The sequence below is a fragment of the Tubulanus polymorphus genome, chromosome 3 (genome assembly GCF_964204645.1).
Source record: "Tubulanus polymorphus chromosome 3, tnTubPoly1.2, whole genome shotgun sequence".
NCBI classification, from domain to species: domain Eukaryota; kingdom Metazoa; phylum Nemertea; class Palaeonemertea; order Tubulaniformes; family Tubulanidae; genus Tubulanus; species Tubulanus polymorphus.
In genome coordinates, this window is record NC_134027.1 from 10,096,780 (window position 1) to 10,120,190 (window position 23,411).

At 40.4% G+C, this 23,411-nt stretch overlaps 1 protein-coding gene across 1 annotated transcript in view; it reads left to right on the plus strand.

The window, feature by feature from the left end:
- Window positions 1-22,827, plus strand: part of LOC141902411 (prickle planar cell polarity protein 3-like) — a 28,590-nt gene extending 5,763 nt beyond the window's left edge. Inside the window, exons 3-6 of the mRNA XM_074790121.1 lie at window positions 15,532-15,712; window positions 16,686-16,937; window positions 17,657-17,860; window positions 18,681-22,827. Coding sequence (XP_074646222.1) covers window positions 15,532-15,712; window positions 16,686-16,937; window positions 17,657-17,860; window positions 18,681-20,042 — 1,999 coding nt within the window. The 3' untranslated portion in view covers window positions 20,043-22,827. The remainder of the gene's footprint in view (window positions 1-15,531; window positions 15,713-16,685; window positions 16,938-17,656; window positions 17,861-18,680) is intronic.
- The last annotated feature ends 584 nt before the right edge of the window (window positions 22,828-23,411 follow it).

Below are 23,411 nucleotides of genomic sequence, written 5' to 3' on the forward strand. Positions count from 1 at the left end.
AATGATTCAAACGGGATCCAGTTCCACAGTCTTGGGTTAGCGTTAACTCTGGGTTAATATAAGTTCATTTTCGATGAGTTAACTCCGAGTCAAATCTTAACTCACGTCTGTGGAACTGGACCCAGAACGTTTGCCTATAGAGCGAATACTGTAGATTCCCGGAATATTAAGACGATGTTTTTGTTGTTCGACGATCCTTTATCTCGGGACGATGAAAACCTATACAATTTCCGCCTGTTCCGTTCCGCACAGTCAACCATCGGAAAAAAAGTCTTGTCGATTACAAAATAGTAGATCAGGTAGAAATGGAATTCCGCAGGTTATCCGCCGGTGCTGTTTAGATTATGTAGGCTATGCGGAGCAGCCACACGGCAAAAATGTTAATCCACACGTGGAATAAAACACAATCTCGTACTGCGAGTTTCTCCCGAGAGATTTCCTTGCCCGATGCGCGTTAGTTGTCCATCATTCTAGAAAACAAACCTGACTACTAACGTGACTATTTAATTTGTTAGGCCTACCTTTTGTAATGTAATTATGATGTAACAGGATATCCAGCTTTTTCGTAAATGATTGGTTCTCTGTTTCATTTAAACGATCTTCTACAAACCTCGAGTTTCTTTATAGGACCGGTTTTACCTACATGTTATCACGAGGTTTTCTAGATGAATAAGCTGTCATTTTTTTTTGTTGCAGAGTATGTTAATGACTATATTATGTGACTAATATGAAAAAGGTCCCTACAACTCCTTGTTTCCTTCATAAACATAAACTCCTTCTCAACGGAAAATGCTTTTTAAGGTATTTGAAACTCCTTTAATTCGAGCGAAATGCCCAAAACTCCTTTAAAACTCCTTCAATTTTGAGAAATAGGCAATTAGAAATGTTTGTGTACAATAAATTACGCCTAAATCGATACAGTTGGGATCAGGATTTGTTTTTATGTAGTAACATTTAGGCAGTAATGAAACTGAGTTTAGGTAGTGTATTACTTACAAAAGCACTGAATTAATGGTTCACCGAGATAAACAGCACTAATTTAGGAGTCTACTGTAATTTGGATATGAAAGCGATGCAGACACTTCCTAAAAATTTGAAATTTCTTCCCTTAAAACTCTTTATATCCAGGAAGAACTGATCTGTATAGGGACCCTGAAGTAGGAGATTAACCCTTTCACTGCTGACTAATTAATACCCTACAAAGCTGGAGATAATTTGAAAATTCTAAAAAATTCCACCCTAGTGTGTTGAACAACGGGAATACAACGGGTGTATCGTTAGTTGCTAGTATTTCACTATGTTTGACACGTGCTGCCATTTTTCAAGAGAGATAATTACTAATTACATCAATACACCACAGTGCGGTGTACTAGCAAAATCTATCCCTGATTTGTACACTGCACTGCGGTGTAGATGCACTGAAAGGGTTTAGTCAAAATCCTAAAACAGTGGTCATATGCGCGTTTTTTCTGTTCTGTTTCCCGTCGTGTTGATGAGGGTAGTTACTTATTCCCGGGCATCGCTATACCATAACTACTACGGCTGTGGTCGCGTTGACATGAGATTAATTTCTCATTATCCGTGGATGAACAAATAAAACATCTGTCAAACTTTTGACGTCTTAAATATTTCATTTTACAGTAATTAGCGTTACTCATCACTTGGCGAGCCTCGTAATGTAAAAGTTTGCCTCGTAATAATATCGATGCGTGCAGCCAGTTTTTAAGGAAATTATGCATCACTTTAAAAGTCGGCAACTTTTATTGAAAAACGATACGCGACAAATTACCAAAAGCTCTCGTGTTATCGCTATTGAAATATTCAATACCAGACAAATTCATTTTATTGAAATTTGTTCGAGTCTATCCGTTTTGACAGCGCAGTCCACTCGGCCAGTATAATGCAGCATGATGTCCTATTTGCGTAGCCACTTGAAAAATGTACGTCATTTTTGTTGGTTCATTTCGCTGAAAAATATGCTGCTGAATGAAACATTTTTTCAAATTATCCATGGTATCGGCCCTTTTTTCCGTGTTTCTAGATGTCTAGTGTTTGTTTTCTCAATCTGCGCGGTAGAATTTTTAATGGAGTTGATATCATCATTCTCATTAAAAAGGATCCAGTTTTTTTAAAAATCGTAGTATAAAAGTGGTTGCACAGAAGTAATGCCTTTTAACCCATTATCACTCAGGAATATGCAGTGTCTATTAGTCAGAAAATTAAGGCGAAAAAATCATTTATTATGATAAAGAATAGTTCATTCTCAGTTGATTTTCATGTATTGCAAGTTCATGTCATTTTGAAGTAAATAGTCAAGGCTTTCATAAGATATGAGATTTGATGCGAGGTTGGCCACCAAAATCGTGACCTTCATCCCCCAAAATTTCATCTTGATTTACTTGGATAGAACTGAGCGCTTGGTGCTGTCATGTTCATACCCCAAACACTTCGATTCCAAAGTAGGAAGATGGCGATTTCTGTACGGAATTCTGAAGTCTTGGGTATCTAGTTTATCATGAGCTAACGGGTTTGAATCCCGCTCTAGCCGTTTTTGTATAGCAGAGGATGTCAAATCCGAGCGGCTTGAGGAGTAATAGGCAGGGCGGATACAGGCGGCTTGCGGGCTAATATGTAAGCCATCTTTAGGTCATCTTTACAACACATCAATACTATCAGAAGCAACTGGAGGCATCGGGCGACCTAAGGAGGGCGCACTGCAGGTAGTTCGGTATTTTGCTAGTAATATCGTGGTTAACCACGGCGTGACTGATCCTTACAAAACACTCACTTCTCTACCTCGTAATGTAGGTCTATTATAAATATCCGTCGCGATTGTAATGTGTGAATACACATTAATATAGTTGCTTTCACATTGTTGAGTATTAAAAATTTGTGTTTAAGGACCGCAATTATTCCTGATATTACCATATCTTATATATGGACTTAGATTTCATTATATCTGGGATGTAGGGTAAACAATATTACACATTTGTAAAAATTGTCGCCCCGAAAATAATTACATATCAATGGATGAATTGAGGTCAATAGTTGTTGTTCACTATATTAAGGAATGTTTGTCCGTTGAAAGGCCGGTCTATTGTAAACAGTTACCGAAGTTCAACTAGAATGTTTAACATACACATTAATCATCTGATTAGATTCGATTTAAAACTATTATTTCGGCTTACGCCTCGCAATTGACTGTCATTTTCTCCTCTACGCTCTACTCGCGTTGGGGCCGCGTAGAAAACTTGTTCAAGTGAACTTGTTTGCTCGACTGGTGGCTTATTTTCTTTTCTCATATAAACCACGCGCGAGCTCAATATTTGTGTCACGCTGTCGTCGTACGTAACCGTTTTGCTGAAAACATTCTTTCTCGCTGACTGGGGATATTTTGCGTACACGTACATTCTTTCATGAATGAGTCGTTGTGGTGTCGCAAGACCGTGTGACGTACTTCGGAATCCATGGAAACAATATTTTTCTAACTTCCAAGTAAAACGATGATTATGTGCTATCGAAACGGTCTTCCGCATGAATAAGAAATATGTGACGGAAATTCTGTTCTTGTGCTGTCTTATGCTGTCTGTGTATGTCTGTCCGATGAAACTTGGGTACTATGTTAGTTTGGGAGTCTAGTTCAAAGAATGGGCCCAGTGCGCCACCTAGTAGCAGAACTAGGCGCTAAAAACTGTTTTTCACAGAGACATGACCTTGAAGATGACCTCATAACTGATGAACGGGGTCGATATTAAAAAAGTTGTCTCAGTCAAAATTTAGCTATCGGCCCTGAACTACAACATATCCAAAATGCAATAGAGGAACTATTTTCCATAGTTTAAGTCCGACAACTGTTGTTGCCTTGGCTTGTACATGATTAGATGATATCGTCGCATTCATATCAGGGAACGGGTTCGCAGCTTGTTTTAGGGATTGTTTCAACTGTACTGTCACTCAGTTGTTGAGGACTGATCTCTGAATCGTTCCCAGCTGTAAGTGACCTACGGTAAAAAAAACCTATCCCCATGTTGACTGTTCTAGGGCAGATGATCTACTTAAAAGGGGCAGTTATTTCAGTGATAGAATGTGGAATTGTGCGCAAAAGACTTTGGTGTTTGTAGTTAAAATTTGGCATTGAAATTTGAAAAGAAGTTCAGATCCGAACGGATGATAGGGATTTCCTGTTCGTTTTGATTATTAACCAAGTCGTATTGGAGTCTTAAGCCGGTCGTGTTAGCGCAACAGATTTACGATGGTATATTATTAGTCACTGCGTCTAGAGAGACAGAGAGAGTCCATCGAAATAAATCCGACGCAAACTTAATCAACATATAGAGATTCAATTTGTCATTCTCTGCTTAACGACAGTCGGCGATGTCACACTCGGCGAATTCTCGAATCGGCATAAAATGAACGACCCCCGAGGACGCAGCTCTTCACAGATTCTAATATACGTACGTAAGTGCGTAAGCGCAGCACTTTCTTCGGGGTAATTAACCAGCTAACTCCCGCGTCTGCGCCGCTGTCCGCGAGTCGGAAATTAAGAATTCCCTCGGTACCCGACAAGTGAATTGAATTGCATTCCATTTCCGAAAATGTCAATTGACGCACCAAATATCGGACTGAATGACAACTAGATTTCAGACGGAAACCGAGTGCAAATTTCTCAGAAGTGTGATTCAATGATTTATTAAAAATGCGTCAAAAGTTTGTTCATTTTCTTTCCTCTTTCACAATTTCAAATTGTCAGTTTCCTTTTCTTCTACTTGATAAGGTTCTTATGCAATTTCTAGTCAGTTTTAGTGAGATCTTATTCCTAAGTGGTACCTCAATATCTAAGGAATGGAACAATCTCCACTTGTTGCTGGTATAGCTCCAGTTTGCAATAACCTTGGGAATAACGAGAGAATCTCTTGCTCCGATATGGAAATCCTGAAAGCCCAAAATCTCAATATGTGATTCAATTCTGTTTTAACTCTAATTTGCTTTTTGAGAAAAAAATTGCTAAATGAATACTTAAAGCCAGGCTCAGATCGACCTTACGACGCGACTCAACTGTGGGCGACTATCGTAGATTGCACTCAGATCGAATTCAGCGATAATCGGCGACCAGTTGCTATTGGTCGTAACGACTGGACGTGAGCGCGCTCACATCGCCACCAATACACCGAGTCCTGGGCTCCCAACGAGTAGATCACGTGACTCATTCAAAGTTACGTGCACATATCTCCCAATAAAAATAACAATATGTATGCCATTTTTATTCCATAAACTCTCCATCTATTTAGCGGCATTATTGTCAGAGAAAAATTGAAATTTTAAGAGTGATTCAAATAATATTCATGATTTTAGGTTATTCATCAAAGGTTTTTTATTATCAACATGCAAAAATGTCGTGGAAAGTATATGGAGGCTGTGTTTCTCTTCTCACAATAACAATGAGCTTTCCTTCATATTTGGCGGGCCATGAGGTCGCCATGTTCATTTTTGATCCGCCGCTTTGATTGGCTGAAATTAGTTGTGGAGTCGGCAACTCATCGCAGAAACACGCACATCGACGACGACGAGTCGGCGACTGGTTCCGTCGCGTCGTAGAAGTAGAACATGTTCAACTCCTGCGATTCAGTCGCCGATCGTGAAAAACTGTCGCACAACAGTCGTAGCTAGACTCAGATCGACTAGAATCGGCGACGAAAATCGTGCGACGATTGGCGGTAGTCGCCGGAAAACCAGTCGCCGACCAGTTGAGTCGCGTCTTAAAATTTGCCCAATCAAAATCGAATTCGATGAAAATGCCATTCTTTAGTTATTACGCTGCCGATTTCGTTACAGCGCCATTTTTCAATTGGTTGATTGGTCGATTTCCGTGGTGTATAAATTACTCGAATACTGTAACTATTTAGTAGTGTTAGTCGTAGATTTGTTGGGAAACATCGAAATCCAAATGGACTGAATGCGGCATAATTCATAGATCACAGACATCTTGAGTATTGACGAAGACGATCTGTTGCATCACGTCTGTTGAGTTAATTTGCGTTGTAGAAAAATGTATCATTTTACCATCGCTCCTGTATGCCTGCGCGCTCTCTTCATTTTTGGTTTCATGAAGTTTATTGAGTCACGTTTTTGTGTACGTTCTGTTAGTCACACTGACAGACGTATAGTAATATAACTTGAGGAGAGAGCTAACGCAATCATCATCATCAAGTGCGCAGATAGTTTGCTCGTTTTACCTAACGCTCTTTCTGCTCTCTCTCTTCCTTTCTCCCCCTTTCCCTCTCTCCCTCTCCCCTCTCTCTCCCTCTCCCCTCTCTCAGACTCACTCCCTCTCCTCTCCCCTTTCCCTCTCCCTTTCCTCCCCTCTCCCTCTCTCTTCCATGCTCTCCCTCTCTCTGCTCTCCCTATCTCTTCTCGCTCGCTCCCTATCCTCTCCCCTCTTTCCCTCTCCCTCTCTGCTCTCTCTCGCTCTCTCTCTCTCTCTCTCTCTCTCTCTCTCTCTCTCTCTCTCTCTCTCTCTCTCTCTCTCTGTCAACTATTGATAAGTTGCAATACCTGTAAATGAAATTCAATCGATCGTTAGTTATAGATTAATAATCGTTCGTTATAGAAAATGAATCATTCCGCACTCACTGAGCAGTCTCTCTCTCGATCCATCCGTCTCATAGAGCGACACTTCCGTTCTGACGTCAATTCCATCAATCAGCATTTTCTAATAATTCCTCTTGGATCGATAGTCCAATATCCGTAATCTTCTTACGTAATTTTTCAGCTGAGAACTTAGATCTGCTCTTGTTGAACTAGGTATTTCTAATAGGTATTTCTTCTCTTGGATATCGATTTAGAATTAGCTATCTCTCTGCCTATTTCGTTTGAGATATTCCCCTCACCTCGAATCCGTATGTTTTGGATATAATCATGGACTCTAGGTTATACGGTCCATCATCAGAGGTAGACAAGAGCCACGATGGTCATGAGCATTTTTGGAACAACTGTTCACACAGGTGCCAAATAGGTATGTGCCTGTAAGGCCAAATTTGCCCCGACCCAAAACGTCAGACCAGGCCTGAGCCAAATTTCAGCACAAAACAAATGATCGTATCTGAATTGCAACTGGTTCCGAAATGACTTAGTTTAAGCATTTTTTACTATAGCATGAGTAGTTAACATGTGAACACGCTCTCTCTAGTTAGGCACCGGCCAAATTTGACTCAGGGCCTGATCTGTGCCTATTTGGCCTGGGCCAAAGATTAGATTTCTCATTTTCAAAGTCTTTATATTAAATCTTGCCTAATAGATTTCTATATATTAGCAATGCTGTGGCAAGTCATTTTTCCTAATATAAATAAGGCACTACTGTTTGTCAGTAGCTGACCCTGAATGAAAAACTAACTGTAATCCAACCTTATCACAATGATGAAACAATGGTTCATTCACAATTGCTACTAGTGTGCCTAGTTTTTTCATGAAGCCACGCATTGTTTTTCTTGGTGGAAATGAACGTAGCTTAATTTTAGATACTTACTAATATTTGAGGGTCTGCTTTCCACCTGGCGTAACATAGAAACATTTACCAGTAAAACAATGGCAAGTGTTTTCTCCCTATATCATGCTTTTTATATGGGCTTGTACATATTTTGCACTTAAGAATGAATACATTATCTAGTTGAATGATAATTTGAATTGTTAAGTTCGATAATGACTAAATTAGATTTGGTACTGAAAATTTATTTCAGTACCAAAGCTGGGGTATGCGAAACATTGTATATAAAACCACCTGCGCTATTGTCTGGGCAAAAATCCCTGAGTTACTCTTGGTCTTGGAATCGATTTGGTGAAAGAATTTGTGGACCACCATCTTAAAATCTGCCATGATGCAAAATTGTTTTATCTAATGATGTAAATATGAAAAAATATCAGAACGATCAGAAGGGAGTTTTTTTTCATTCAGTTCAGTTTTCCTTAATTGCATCAATTCGCTGCGTTTTATGAATCTACTTCCATTGAGTTTGCGATAACTTCATATCCCTGGTGAGACTCGACCAGTTGTTATCTATAGTTTATCCACAATTAGTATCGGCGGCAGACGCATTGCCCTTCTGTAACCTTAATCAGCAATCAAATCGTTATTAATTATCGTAAATTGCTCCGGCGAAGATACGTAATATGAGATTTATCATATTGTGAAATTGTACCCCTGAGAACTATGTATTCTATGTAGGAAAAAAATTACAAGTTTTTACTTTGGATGGAAAACTGAGTTCTGAGTTTAAAGACCGGTTTGAACTTAACTTTAACCATGCGGGGTGAACTCATTGGAGCTACAAATGGAGTAAACCCCTGGGTTGTAACTAATCTATAAATCTAGGTAGGCGTTTACATAATGCCAGACTCATACCAGACTCATATTGACCTTATGCGGCAACTGAACTAACTGTCTGCAACTGGCTCTCCCGGCGTCTATAGTCGTGTGTCACACTTTCATATTGCTGATTGAGTCTAGTCACATGAAGTATGACCACTGTTGTGGTGGTGCCAGATGGAGGGTGTTAGTCAAGACTAGGAGTCTTTCACTTCTTGCTCCAACATCCAGCTCAGTGCTGCTGTGGCAAATATCAACATGGCCCGCGTTCTGGGTTGGCTTTTTGAATGGATCATCATGAGCTATTCATGATGATGCAAGAAATCAGCTGATGTTAGCAAGCTCACTCTGGTCATGCGATGGATAGCAATAGGTCTGCGACTGTGGCTAATCTGAGTAATAAGCTACGATGGTCGGTGTATCGCATCACCAGGTCAATCTGCGTCGGCTTACCATTCACATCGGTGCCAAATGGGCCTGCGCTATATGGCCTGGCAACATAACTGACGGACCCAGCCCGAGCCAAATTAAAACAAGGGGTCAAATTATTGCGTGTGAATTACAACTGGTTCCGGAAATGACTCGTTTAAGCATTGTTTAGTATCGAGTGAGTCGTTTACGTGCTTTCTTATTAGGCACGGACCAAATTTGACTACTCAATTCGATTGGCCCGGAGCAGATCAACTCCATGTGATCGCGGCTGAACAATGAAACAGTTGAACAGTTTCAGGAATCGCGCTGAATACAAACGTTACTTATATATGATCCGATTAAATACTATCGGATCTCTCACACTCTCTCCCATAGAGTGTATATGCTGCGTATAATGGTATTCGACAATGGGTGATTAATTGAAGGGCCCTTGAGATTTTGTATTACAATGCCGCTACTTAAATTTCAGTAATGCCAGTAATCGATGAGGCAATTATGAATAGAATACAACTGTCATGTATGTGTAAAGGCATTTTATACGCGTTTATAAAAGTATGCCCCCTCAAAAAAACCTAAAAAAACAACCCTAAGTAATGGCAAAAATGATGATTAATAAAAAGGCTTCACTGGTCTTGTCAATATATATGTCAATCCAGGGTTAATAAGTACGAACCCTGGTAGCGACAGAGTTTCTTGATCGAACATTCTTCGCTGGTCTCTACCCCGGAAAAAGTAACATCGAACCCGGTGGTTGAGGGAATTGAAAAAGAAAAAATTAGAAAAAAGGCACATTTAGTTAAATGAAAATTTGAATTCAAATTTTTCTTTTTAGAAAGATACTTATGTATAATGGTATATTTACTGGTGATTTATTGAGTTGAGAACGGACAGAAATCCCTGTGGGCCAGCTTCAAAATGATAATAAGGATTAATTTGAATAGTTAGTCATTATTCTGAACTTCAGAGAAATTTAACTACAGCACTGATGTCTATTTTCTATTGGGACCCATCGAGAATGACAGTAATTGGTGACGTACCCATCTTAACATAGCCATGTGTACTTAGATTAAGGGGTTTAGTGCGGGTTGAAACACATATCGAGGGGAGGTTTATAAGGTTCATATGGTAGGTTAAGGATTTAGAATACATTAGAAGAAAATTTAGGGTTGGCTGTGGCAAAACCCCATTGGCTTCACTCCTGCGCGTTTTCATTTTCATTCAGGAAGTACGCCGGTGTCCTTACTTAGCAAAAGTGCCCTTTCGTCCAATACTGTCTATCTTTAACTTTATGTCTTCGATCCACGCCTGATAAGAATTCTAGTTTATTTAGGAGAATATTTGGGACGCGTGTTTGAGAGTAAAAGTGATCCAAGAATTCAATCAGGATCTTACGAATCGTACATGCATGAATATGTATACGCTGGATAACTTGGGTAGGGTTCCTGATGCCATCGGATCCGACTAAGGATCCATGCATATAGAATCCCAGTTGTTGAGACGCAGTGTTTTCACTTATTTCGCCGGCTTTCTTTTTTTCATCGGATTTTTTAAACATTTCACAATCCAAAAATAGCCGCTTACAATGCTTTCAGGTTTCTGTATCAGGTGTACGCGACTGAGCGGGTTCTATGAATCTATACGCGCTGAATCCTTTGTCGTAGATGAAAATTGTCCTTTTGTTCCATCGTCTGCAAATGTAATTCATCATAGCGCGATCTGTCAAAAAAATTCTATAAAATACGAAGATTTTCATTCTCGCGATGTGGCGAATTATTTCTAGCTGACGGGAGAAGGATTAGCCCGCAGTCGGTGTGTATTGTGAAAATGCCCGGTCTGCGGTCAGTCAGTCGGATGGATTGAACGATTTGCGGTTTTCCGCTGTTCTTTATATAATGCATACCTCTACAGATCCATTATTGGTATAGCAAAAAACTGGCTTAAATCATAGATGTTATTCAAGCCAGCTATTATAAACCATTTAAGTCTTTCGTGTAGACGGTCTACTCGTGGGTTCGGTTTTAACCCATCATTGATTGGGAATTTTACTATGCAGTGTCTATTGCTTCTCGGAAAATTCAAGGGAAAATCCATATTTATCACGATACAGAATAGCTAATTTCCAGTTGATTTTCATGTACTACAAGTTGGTTGTATTTTGTAGAAAATCGAGGCTTTCATATAATTTGATGAGGTGGGCCACCAAAATTGTGACCCTTTGCCCCCCCCCACCCCCATATTCACTCGGACTTACTTAGATAAAAGGAATTTCAAATTGTAAGATGTTAATTTCTGTACGATATTTTGTTGTTTTGGGTGTCTATAGTTAATCCTAAGCCATTGGGTTCGAATCCCGCTCTAACAGTTTTTGTATCGTAGACGAAAAAGAGTCAGGGCAGATGCGGGTGACGTGAGGAGTAATAGACAGGGCAGCTTCAGGAGTAAGGCTGGGCAGATACGGGCAGCTTGAGGGCTAATAGGTTAAGGTCCATGGTAGACTATACGGTCAATCCAGAATCCTGGCACCAGACTTGATTGAAGTTACTTCGTAAATATCCGTTTTCATGATAAATTGCAATAACATTCTTGCTCAGGCGCTATAAGATGTAGTTTGACTGAAAGTAACAAGATATTCCGAACAGTATAGGCAGTTTATAGATCATTGATATCAAAGAGTTGAGCCAGATATTACGGAGCAAGAGGGGATATGCTAGTTCTTTCCTTACTGTACGGATTGATAGCGGGCAAGTGGTTACATGACAGACTGACATCCTCCGAGCCTGAGTTCTCTATACGTTCTGACAGACTCGAGTAGCTTCCACGCGCAACTCTACCCTCTCACCTGCCTCCGGCATCAATATTACGTTTTTATTAGCACCGATTTTTATGAGAAATATAAACCGGTCTGACTGGAAATACTCTATCGGAAACTTTCTGCTAACGAAATCTGGGCTCAATCTGGTAGTGAGTTGCAAATATCAGAAAATTGGAATGATGCACTGGAATTTCAGAATTTCCAGTTGGCCGTATCGTAATGCACCCAGACCAAGGGGGGATTCAGGGGGAATTGTTGTTGTGCAAGTCTATCAAATTTGTTTAGTGCCCCTTTTCCAACAAAGATAATTGGTGCAGTTCAGTGCAGGAGTATGCTTAGTATTGCCTTGTTGGGCACCAAAGTGCCCTTTTGGTACTTGACAAGTTCTTTAGAATTAGCACCTCAGTGCGGGAGTACACCATTGCCTTTTGTACATGCATGCCTTTTTGAGATATGACAAGTCTTTCAAACCCCAATATATCCCTTGAAAAGACAAAAAATTGATATTCCCGGTAAAACTGGCTGTTTTCTAGGATCTTACACAAGATTCTACTATTTAGTGAGTAGTGAATGTTGTTAGCGAACTGAAAATGTTTGAGTTCCCAAGCGCTAGCTCTGGGGGGATTTGTGAGTAAATACATCATGACTGAAACAGACTTTTCTGACGGGAAAAATCCACAGAACGTACACAGGTTTGTGTGAGCTGTTTAGCTGCTAAGATTTCCATCCCAGTAGGAGCATAATGTACAACATAAACAATGATACCCGATGAATACCCCTGTTCTTTTCATTCATGTTTCCCTTCAGTTTTGCATTTATGTTTTAAGCCTGCCGCACATTTCCCATTCTTTCCCATTCTTCGATCGATTTGTCCCATGATCGTATCATGACAATGTGGTGTGCAATCATCTGACTAATCAATTCTAATTAGCTATCCTGATTTGGCCACTCTGGCTTCCAGATGATTAGCATATACCTTTCTGACAAGTCTTGGTATAAGCTCAGTTTCCAGATGATCACCATACACCTTTCCAATAAGACTCGGTCTAAACCCGGTTTCCAGATGATTATCATACATCTCTCCGACAAGACTCGGTCTAAGCCCAGCTTTAAACATTACATTTTCAAGATGCAATCTGAGGTCGTTGCCTAGTGCTTAGTCTATACTGATCTTATAATCCTCAAATAAACTCCCCTTAAAGATGTGCGGTAGAACTAATTCACAACAAAATATTGCCTTTGACCTCGTCATGGAGTGGTGTTTTTATGCTAGTATAGTATTAATCTCAGGTCGAGGAAGCTGGAATCAGCAATGTTTTATTGAATTGTTAATCTTCCATCAAGGGTAAACTAAACCATTTCCATTAATACTTTAATGAATAGTTCCAGTGTATCCCCAGCATATACTTAATAGTCTTTTTGGCAATAAAAGTAGATCTCCGATATCTGTGTCATATCTACATTTTATGTTTTTGGGATTGACGCTTACGAAAGCAATGGCTGAGATCTTCAGGCCATTTCATTGTTGGCTTGGCAATCTATTTCTTATCTAAGTTCAGGTCTTTTCATCGTTTCTTTTTATCGTTCAAAAACATGAATGAAATGTTGGGAACTTGTAAGCTCAACTGAGGGTTAGTGTAGAGACAGGGAAGTGTAATGAGTAAGTGTGCTCTCTACTTCCCTGGTAGAGAGTATAGTATCCCTTTAATGGTTCATGCATAGCTTTAATAAACTCCTGGGCCAGTTTTATAGACTGGTATTAACTTTAACCAGCAGTTAACTTGACTGAAAATAAATTGAGTTTGCCCCTGGGGGGTTAAAGTTGATACCAGCCTATAAAACCGGCCCCTGGAATGGAATCGGCAGCTATTACACGCTGCTTTACTTTTGCAGATCCTCTGAAAAAATGGTTTACCAATATTTTTTCTCTTCAGTAAACTTATAAGACATGACGTAAGCAAGCAGTCTTGTAAAAACTGTGTTCTTTCGTTGTCGCCGGCTAACCATGTGAATCAGGTAAATGAAAACCTGAAACAATGTAAACGTCGCATTCATATAGAACCAGTTCAAGTACCGGTACCTTTTTTTCTCGTAGGCAGTATTTATTCATTTCCCATGAAAGAAAGCTTTGTTTCTCTAGATATTGGCTGGTCGTAGTTCGAAATCAGTCGATTTATCTATGATTATTACTTCATTCGAATTCATTGGCTTTAGATAAGCTTATTCGGTGGTCTCAAGTGTTCTTTATTAGTCTAGATGAATGAAATGTTGAAACAAGGCTCGTTCTACTTAACCAAATTCGACTTACCTGATTTTTTTTCATTGAATTTCATCGAGCAATCTGATTTTTATCATTGAATTTCATTGAGGGGTCGAGAATTTTATCAAAGTTGGTATAGTGTTCGGTCAAAGTGTACCGTTATAATGTTGTGATAATTAGGTGACTTTGCGGTTTTCACGAGAAACTCGAGTATTATTTCCTTGAATTTCCCGAATCTCAGAAGGCAAGGGTTCGAAATGTCATGGCAAAATTCTGGTCCGATTTACGCAGCCCCTTCGGACCTGACCGCGATAGCGATGTAAGACTCGATCGAATTGCGTAATGTTTTAGCGGATCTGCGTAAGGCCTGTAATACGTCGCGATGACGTAGTACGAAATCAACAACTCGAAAGAGATTTCTTTTTAGTCGTCGTTATTAGTTTGAGCAAATATTAGTTCAGTTCTTCACTGTGTCTGCCATCTAACGTTATGATTCAGGCGTACTTCACGTGTGTGAGTGTGCCGCGCGCGAGCACAGTGCATTTCCTATCATAAAACTTCACTATACGGTAGTGATTAGTACCGATAGGCCGTTAATACATACGAGAAGAAATATGAGAAAATATGTAACTTGAAGTATGGTTTTTTCGTGAAAATTTTGTCTATATTTATATGAGAAAATTGTAAATGGGATACCGGCAACGCCAGATGGCGCAACGAATCACTGGGTTACTCGTAGTGAAAATCAGTTCGTTTTCAATGAAATTTGAACATTTTTATTTTTAGGCTTCCAAATCCGGAAGTTATCAAACGAGTCATCGGATAGATATAAGATTTCCTTTCTCACTCAGTGTGTGGTATTGATATCACTGAAAATTGATTTACTAATCAGAAAATTAGACTCGAAGTTTATTGAAATGTAGAAGAAAATGAAGCGCGGTAACCCAGTGCCACTAGCGATCCTGGTGGATTATCGCTGAATCCTCGCTGCCCTCAGTGGTAGCCTTGCCGGTATCCCATTGTAATACGGTTTTTTGGTAAATTTTGTCTATATTTGTTCGGTTGAAATATTGAGATGTGGCGATCTTAATTCATGTAGTGCAGTGCAAGTTTTTTTTTTACCAATTACAAGTACTGTTTTTATCATTTACTATTTTTGAGATGTTTTTGGTGATAGATTTGCTACCGAGAGTTTCAGGCCTAGAGATTAGTACGGAAAAACCTAATTCCCATTTTGCCAATAATATCAGCGACTTATTTTCCTTCATCTGATTCGAAGACACCTCGTTTCCATGGCACCGACCACAACTAAAAACCTGACGCTAGTTGCACAGTCGTAACCAGTATTTTCCGTAAGAGGGTGGGTCACCCCGGTGATTATCATATCGACCTCTATGAAAATCAGTCGCCCTATTGAAAAAATCAGCCCCTCTAATTGATTGGATATGTTGCCAATGCTTAAAACAATAGATAGCCAAGTCATCGTTCAATGTATGATTGCTTCATTAGGGGCTTTCATCAAAAAGCTTTTGGGCTATATAATTATGTATAAAACTGAGTGTTATATTATGTTATAATTTCAATGTAAATAAAGATTATTATTATTATTATTATTATTATTATTATTATTATTATTATTGTTTTTATTATTATTATTTCTCTTTGCAGAAAAATCTGTCGGCACTGCAAGTGTCCGCGCGAGGCTCACGATGGTGGAGGTGGTATCGATCAGGAACGCAGTATCAGTAAACTCATACAGGATTTCCAGCGTAATTCCGTGTCGGATGATGATAGCGGTTGTATACTGGAAGATTACACGTGGGTGCCGCCGAGTCTCAAGCCCGAACAGGTAATCGCAAACTGAAAACGATCGAGTTATATCAAAATTGATGCAGCAGCCTGAGATTTCGAAATTCTCAGAAAATATTGAAGCCGCATCAAGCTTGTTTTCTAGATTGATTGCAACTATAGGCCTATTGATAGCCTTGAATTAATACTTGCAACCCAAGGGCGGATCCAACTAGGGGAAGGTGCAGGGATTGCACATCCACCCCTGAAAAAGCTGTGAAAAGTTGCCCCGAAAATGAAAAATATTTAGATGATACCTAAAATGTTTAGATTCATAAGCTTATTCTCTGTATTTCCAAAAATGAATTAATATTTTCTGTTGAGCTTTTTTCAGGGTACCCTATTAATTATATGATTTATTATGTGCCCCATTTTGAGGGTACACACCCCTCCCTGAGTCAGACCCTAGAACCGCCCCTGTTGCCTGTTCTTCTGATATTCAGCAATTGTTACTATTCTCATTTGAGGAACGCTGATTTTATATGTTTGATGTGTTAAGTTACTGAGGGTCTTACCATTGATTACTGAATAAAGATTTTCTCATACCATGAAAATGTTCCTATCTGTTGCTGATAACTCATATACGGTCAAATCATTATTCCTATCACAGGCTTCTATCTTATTTACCGAAGTGTTGGTGTAAACAATTGGGAAATCTGACTTCTTTCTCAAAAAATACATTGCCATAGAGGCCAACTGTCCTTATTCCTCGCTCCAGCTTTCATCTTACCGAAGCTTTGTATAGCGATTATGATCTCAAAGCAGCCTGTTGCACAACGGCTCATGTTTTTTCGAGGCAGATCAATCGGACAGATTACTGATATATTTTGGCCCGTGATCGGGGTTTGTATTACGTTTACCATGAACTATTTTCCATGCGGGTATGGGGTACACGAGAAAGATAGAACAGTGGGTTTCCTTGCGGTTAAGTCATAATCCGTGATGCTAATTGCGATTTATTTCTTGCGATGCAGGTGTACCAGTACATGAGCAGTTTGCCCGAGGACAAAGTACCATATATAAACAGCGCTGGCGAAAAGTATCGCATCAAGCAACTACTGCAACAGTTGCCGCCGCACGACAACGAGGTGCGTTACTGCAACTCGCTGTCGGAAGCCGAACGCAAAGAGTTGAAGCTATTCAGTTCGCAGCGTAAACGCGAGGCGCTCGGTCGCGGAAATGTACGTTCGTTGCCGGTCAACGTCAGCGATGTTACGTGCAGAAAGGTATATTTTTAACGTTTTCGATTTTTGTTTCGTTTTGAATTCGACTCATTACCCGTCATCCAGCTCTGCGAGACTATCCATACTTCTACCGAATCAGGGTGGCCACTGACCGGGAAAACCTGGAAAAATTGGACGATGTGTTTCTTCGTCAGTACATGATTCCATGAAAAATGAATGAATTGGAACAATTTAAACCTAGAAATTTCTCTCGATTCACTCAGGGAATTTTGTGTAATTGCATGGGAAACTCAGCGGGGAATTTGTAAATGGGTGGAAAGTGGCCACCCTGCAAATTTTTCCAACTCTTCAAGCTGCAACAATGCTTACAACTAACATCATGGCTAATAACAGTGGGGACATCTTATTAACAACCAATTTATCTGTTGATTTCTGAGCTAATTGTGTGTTTGTATTGCTAATTCAACTGGTATTACCGAGCCTGCCAGCTCATCTGGAGGCATCGATTATGTCAATATCAGCAGTATGACGTGTACTAAGTATCCTTTTCGAGATGGCTGTAACACAAGAGCAAGAGAAGCTCCATGATAATCGAATCAGTGAACTCTTGTTCGACAGCGACCGATGGACCACTTGCGCATCTTTAAACCCTTCCTCGCCGGTCAATCACTAGATCAATTCTGTATGCCCCAGAGTGTTACGCAACCTAACCACTTCGAATCAGTCGGTTTATTCAGACTTTACTAATTGTATTATTTCAGTGCGATGGTGCGTTACAGGGAGGCGACGTGGCTGTATTCGCGTCGCGACTCGGACCAGATGTGTGCTGGCATCCGGCCTGTTTCAACTGTACGACGTGCGACGAACTGCTCGTCGATCTCATCTATTTCTCGAGAGCGGATGGAATCTACTGCGGACGACATCACGCCGAAACGTTGAAACCGCGCTGTGCTGCCTGCGATGAGGTACGGTGTAATTTCTTTAATGAAACTAAATTTCATAGGTCGTGTTTCTTCAGTCAGTTTTTAGTTCAACTGGCTTAGATCTACATCTCTTCGTAGATATTTTCAAAATACTGCACCAAAGAAATAAGTATCACTGATTATATTTAACTTTTGAATACCGCTGTACTGGTATCTCCTTAGGAAATCTGTGAGTTGAAGTAAAATGTTCAGTTTTAATGAATTCAATATGTAACATCTAGTGCCATGAGGTTGTCAAAGGTGGGTCTCGGATGCCATGTTGGCCATTGTTTTCCGAAGATTTTACAAGATAGTTTCCATGTAATAAGACGTCATAAAGCTGTATGAATTATCATTAAGTGCCTTAGCTCAATTCACGCAACTATTATCAACCAAAATTTGTGGAAACTGCTGAAATAAGGGTCTTGAAGGGCCACGTCAAATGCACGGATGTGTCATCTTGTAACACACCCTGGACCCGGTGCGACAGTTGTAAGTTAGAGCTAACTCTTAAGTTAAAGTTAGTTCATTTTCAATGTTTTAATTCTAGAGTCAAATTTAACTCAGAACTGTGGAACTGGGTCCTGGAGCATTCCTGACAAGGGACATCTATTAAAATTGGGGAAAAAGGCATGGCTGGTTATCTAATCCGAGAGTTTTTCTGAAAAAATCGGGGGTTCACCCCAAAATGGCTGCATGCCTGGGAGAATACAGCATTTTGTTGTGTGCATTGATTCTAAATAACTAGAGACATCCCCCTCCCCCCAGTACTCAAAACAGTTGAAATCTTGATATGTTATGTATGTGCATTTCTATCTTACAGATCATATTTGCGGATGAATGCACCGAAGCTGAAAGTCGTAGTTGGCATATGAAACATTTCTGTTGTTTCGAATGTGATAAACAGCTCGGCGGACAGCGTTACATCATGCGCGAGGGTCGGCCGTTTTGTTGCGATTGTTTCGAAACGAAATACGCCGAGTACTGCGACGCGTGCGGCGACCGCATCGGCGTCGGTCAAGGTCAAATGACGCACGAAGGCCAACACTGGCACGCGACGGACGAGTGTTTTTGTTGCACACGGTGTACGAAGCCGCTGCTTGGACAGCCGTTTCTGCCGAAGCACGGTGAAATATTCTGCTCGGTCGAGTGCAGTCGCGGATTGTCTCATATCAAAAAACTGTTGATTCCGGGAACGGTCGCGGAAGCGCAACGCGAGACGAGCGAGTCTCCACGTCCGGATATCGTAGCGCGGCGGAACATGTCGCCGGTCACCGCGACCGATCATAAACCGACTTTACCCCCTCGCAATCGTGAGCCGATCACATTATACAATTCGGAACTGGAGAAATTAATCGCGCATTCTGATACGGAGCGTACCGCACGCACGGATGATGTTGACGCCGATGACAAACCGGTTAGATTAACGTCGCGGTTTTCAATGCCGGATCTAACGAGGGACGCGCCGGCGACCGATCAGCTGCCGCGTAAGAGCAGTTTGAGCAATGGCAAGCGCAACGGCTCCGATCGAAATTTGAGCGTTCGCTTCGACCCGCGACAGGATCCGTTCTCGCCGCAGAACCGTTTCAATCCGGACTTACCGCGAGCGACGTCGACGTCACGCGTCGACGATACGCCGCCGTCTGAGTACGCGCGCACCGGTTACAACCGCGCGGGCGGCGTACCGAACCCTGGCCTGTCGTCGAGTACGGAGAAAATGAATCCGATATCGCGGCCGGATCAGCAGCGGGCGTACGCAACGACCACGGCGCAGGCGGTCGGCATGTATCCGCGAAATATGCCGCCACCTCGACTGCATCATGCGCATCATCATCATCATCATAGTCACAGCCGTCCGAGCGCGCGCGACGTTTTCGCCGAGAACCGATCTCAAGTCAGTCGTACGGCGTCGGATTTAACTCTGCAGAACGAGGTCGTCGATCGGTTTTTGCAAAATGACGGTTACGCCGGCGCCAGTGCGGATCACGAACACTGCAGCACGTGCTCCAGTTCCAGCGACGACGACGAGGAGTATTACTACGATCGACGGCCGCGCATTTCGTTTGTTACCGCCGACGACGGCAGCGGCGGCATGCAAAGCGGTCACATGACATTTCCCGGTCCCGGCGGCAAGAAATCAAAACACAAGAAAAAGATTCGAAGCAAACATTGTATTATTTCGTAATGTAAATTGTGCGTATATAGCGTAGTTTTATCAAAGTTCCCTGAATTTTCTTCCCTGCAGAAAAAAATATGCAAATAATTGTTAATTATTCTGATAAACTGCTGCCAGACATTGTTTATAAAAGTCGGTTAGAGACGGTTATCAGTAAAGTCCCAAAAATACATATGTATTTTTGGTGAAATGTTATAAGTGAATTTCATCAGATGCAGACGATTCACTCTTAAAACTAATCTCAGTGAAGCTGCAGTGGAACCTCGTTAATACGAATCTAGTTGGCAAAAGGGAAATTGTCGTATTAAACAGGTTTCTTATTATCCAAATCTGGATTGATATAAAAATCTAAGCTGGGATATGCTGGAAATCATCTGATAAATGGGTTTCCTCTTAAACAGAATCGTATTATTGAGGGTCAACTGAACAACTAATCTATGGGAGGAAACCACTCTCAGCGGACAATTACCTCAGTAGGCAGCACTTAACTGCATAATCTTAGAATGGATGCGAGGGACTTTATAGGTAATTAAGCCAAAAGATCATTAAAACCACGCATAGCATAGTCCCGATAGCGTCATACTTGTATATATGGTTTGTATATTTGTTTCATGTATTTCTAATTTAATTTGCATTTATTTATCCACGCTTTTATCGTTTGTAAATACAAACTGTCGCGTAAACGATGATGTAATCTTTGAAGCGATAGCCGGGGGGGGGGAAGCCAGGCGAGGTGTAAATATCGATGAACGATGATTTTAAATATAAACTGGATAAAAACTGATAAATTATTTGCTATGATGCAATAGAATTTGTATATAGAACGACAACAGAAGGTCATTAGTTTAGCATATGTTTTAATCTATGCATTTTATCGGATGATATCAGATATTTTTCTTGTGAATTGGTGCTGTGTTTGTTGTAAAGGTTTTTTAAAGATAGAAAGCAGGATTTAGAGGAATTGTTCGATATAAATGTTCACGGTGTTCATGGTGGCATGATCAGAAACAAATTGTTGAAATAGGAATTATCAAATGGGATATCGGCAAGGCTACTGATTGAAGCGCGGATTCGGCGATAATGCGCCTGGATCGCTAGTGGCACTGGGTTACCGCGCTTCAATTTCTTAATTTTCCGATTAGTGAATCAATCTTTAGTGAAATGTATACCGTACACTGAGTGAGAAAGGGGAACTGATGACTCATTTGATAATTTTCGGATATCAAGTTCAAATTTCATTGGAAATGAACTGATTTTCACTGTGAATAACCCAGTATTTTGTTGCGCCATCTGGTGTTGCCCGTATCCCATGATTACAACCATTGATGAAACGCTGTGTCCGTGTTTTGACGGTAAATTGTGAATCCCACACTTTATATCTTACTCGTTATGTTAGTGTGGGATTCTCAATTTATTATCTCATTCTTGCAATATTAATTCTTCTTAAGGCTAGGCTAAATGAAATGGCTAATATCCTCATTAGAGCATTGTCTTCATTGTGCGAGATAAGTCATAGTTCCATCACTATGCCAGTTGCCACTGTTCTGGTGATGTTTTGCGTGTGAAGATAACGAATTCCAACGTATATTGGCAGTCGTGAAAAAAAGTTTCATGTATCCGATTGATTTTTTCATAGATAGATTTCTTAATCCATTGGTTTACTTCATTGTGATGCACAGTGTTTGGTTGTGTTCCGATTAAGACACTATTAGATTAACACGTTCTCTGCCAGCTAAGAATATACTTGTAATTTTGGTTCTGTCACCAGTGGCACTACAAATATATTCGTAGATGATTCTTCCTATTTACAGTGAGATGTTTGTACTCTGGCACACAGTAATGACACAGTTCCTGATTGGCTGGCAATGTGAAGAAACTTCATTCTCAATGCTCACTGGTCATTTCAAACAAAGGCTGACTAAGTAACAGCTCCAGTGCCAACCTATGGATATATTCGTAGCGACAACTGGGGGCACTGCATCATCAAGCTGGCAGCGAACCTGTAAATAAGAGTCATTGAATTGCCTATCCAGTTGATATAGAAAGGACCAATCAATTGTATGGTGATCACCGAAGTAAAACGTCCATAAAACCATTATGCAATTTCTGTAAAATCGTCACTCGGTTTCGAAAAAGTGTTCTTCCAGATACTTCGTAGCCGGTGCAGCATTGTATGTAAAAATTCAGGCCGAAGATGGAAAACATAGGCCAGTTCCTTGGCAGGGATTCGATTCCGTTGGCATTGCGAGACTCCCATGGTACAATACCATGTGCGAATCGGCCCAGTGCACATGAAGCTGCACAGCATTGCCATTTTGTCATCAAACAGGCAATCAGAAAAGTATATGCATGTTGGGTTTATCCATGCTGAGAGTCTTGTGATGCCATCAGAATTCCTGTAAACAGAGGATGGTGAGAAGGGAGATTTTAATTGTGGTAGCCAATAGATTGTGAATTCATAATCAGGAACCGGTTCCTCAGTTAAAGTTTCATTCAAAGGTTAAAAACATGGGGAATGAACTAATTCGATGACTCAGGCAAACCCAAGAACTTTGGAACTGGGTCCAGTAAATGGTGTCGATGTGAAATTAGAACCTGGCTTAAATCTTTGTGCTTACCATTAGTCGGTGCATGTTCTTTTATTGGTGGTCAGTTTCTTTTTTTTCAATCATGAGACACCATAAAGAAAACGATAGGTGATTGATTTATATTTTTTCCATAAAAGAAGCAAATTGTTGATCTGTTCTTGATAAAAATGACTGCTGGACAAGTGAGTGTGTAAACATTATTAAATTTCCCTCCAAAATGTCATTTTTCAATGATTTAGTACACTTAATGTGTATATATCTAAATTGAAATAAAAACTAAAGATTGAAAAAACATCTCCTGTGTCATGTTACATTTTCTTTTCTCTTACACCTTTGCATCTATTTCCTTCAAAGCACAGATGTTGCAATGGCTTGAGATTTTGGACCTAGTTCCGGTTAGTAAAAGGCTGAACTGAAACTCTAACTAATTAAGACTCTTTAAGAGGATAGACTGGGTGTGAAGAGGACTTCAAGATGATTAAGTAACTGATGGTTTGTAGTAGTAAGGCCTAAAAGAAAAAACGCACTTCGAAATTGATTTTCAAGCCACTTAAGCCTAGCGTACATCGGAATAGGTTCAAACCCGATTGGCATTGGTTATCGATTCTGGGTGGTTTCGTTGGGGCCAGATAAAAAGACAATTGATTATCAATTATATATTCCCTAAATTAAACTCAAATCAAACCAATTTGGCTTTAATCGCCACCTATTGGAATTTCGCTGAACTGACCAGATTGCTCTCACTTGTCTCCCTTGCTCTTCTTCGATGTATTGTAATCGCACTCGCCAT